At 40.4% G+C, this 1,139-nt stretch overlaps 1 protein-coding gene across 1 annotated transcript in view; it reads left to right on the top strand.

Annotated features, from left to right (window-relative positions):
* The window catches only part of LOC103589341 (serine/threonine-protein kinase ULK4-like), a 59,072-nt gene that overhangs the window by 25,532 nt on the left and 32,401 nt on the right, over positions 1 to 1,139 (top strand). The window contains exons 9-10 of the mRNA XM_008571295.1: positions 595 to 695; positions 870 to 939. Of these exons, the coding sequence (XP_008569517.1) occupies positions 595 to 695; positions 870 to 939 (171 nt within the window). The remainder of the gene's footprint in view (positions 1 to 594; positions 696 to 869; positions 940 to 1,139) is intronic.

The raw sequence follows: 1,139 nt of genomic DNA on the forward strand, positions 1-1,139 counted from the left end.
TTTTTTTTTTTTTTTTTTTTTTTTTTTTTTTTTTTTTTTTTTTGTCTTTTTTCCGTGTCCGGCAACGGATCGCAACCCTCAGTGTTGCCCCCCGTACCGGACAGGGGACCGGCAACGGGATCGCAAGCCTCGGTGTTGCTCCCGCGCCTCGCTCAGCCAGTGAGCGGGAGCCGGTCTGTATGTGGGATCCGAACCCTCGGACGGGAGCGCCGCCGCGCTTCCCAAGCGGCACACTATCCAGTGCGCCACCGGGCCGGCCCTTGAGGTTCTTTTTGTTTGTACTGTTGCCTTTGAGTTCAGGCAGGGCAATACTAGAAGAGAAAAACAAAGGGAAACTTATTGCTGTTTTCAGTAGTACTTCAAGTTCTGGTTTACTTCCCCAGTCTGTTAAGGTTTATAGAATTCTTAGTATTAATGCTTGAGTATAGAAAGTGCTCATTTTAGCCATTCAGTGAAAAATATTATTTTTCTAACTCTACAACTTTGCCAAATGTTGTGTGTAATTTAATTATCTTTCTAACTTCTTGTTCTACACACAACACTATAGAGAGCCCCAAAGTAAGTTGATTGTGTTGACTTTCTCCTGTTGAATAGCAGAAACGTAATGGAGTGTTCTGGGCCACAAGATTCCAAGGATCTTTTGCAGAACCCTCAGAGTCGACAAGAAAAAAGACAGAAGAGTGATCAACGACTAGGTAACTCTTTCAGACTGGGTAAGCTTTCATTTCAGCACGTTCATGCTGCTTAGAATGCTGTTTCAGAGAGTTCCTAATTTCAATGTTATTTTTATCTTTAAATCTCTGTCTGTATTATGCCCTGCTCATTGTATTTTGTTCCTTTATGGATAATATGTTATTTTCCTGCCACAGAAAATCCAACTGAGTTGCGGCCTAAGAGTACTGTTGGGGATCAATTGAATGAAACCATGTTTCTACTCAGGTATGTAAAAAAGAAAAAGCAATAATGGATCAATAACAAATAAAAGTTAAGTCTTTTTAAAAGCATCTTCTGTCCTGGTGGCAAACTGTGTTACACAGAGATTAAAAGACAGGGATATTGACGACAAATTCCAGTTTTGCTCTCCATTTTCTTTTTTTTTTTTTTCCTTTTTGTCTTTTTTACTGACCGGTAACAGGATC

The sequence above is a fragment of the Galeopterus variegatus genome, unplaced genomic scaffold (assembly GCF_000696425.1).
Source record: "Galeopterus variegatus unplaced genomic scaffold, G_variegatus-3.0.2 Scaffold675, whole genome shotgun sequence".
Lineage (NCBI taxonomy): Eukaryota > Metazoa > Chordata > Mammalia > Dermoptera > Cynocephalidae > Galeopterus > Galeopterus variegatus.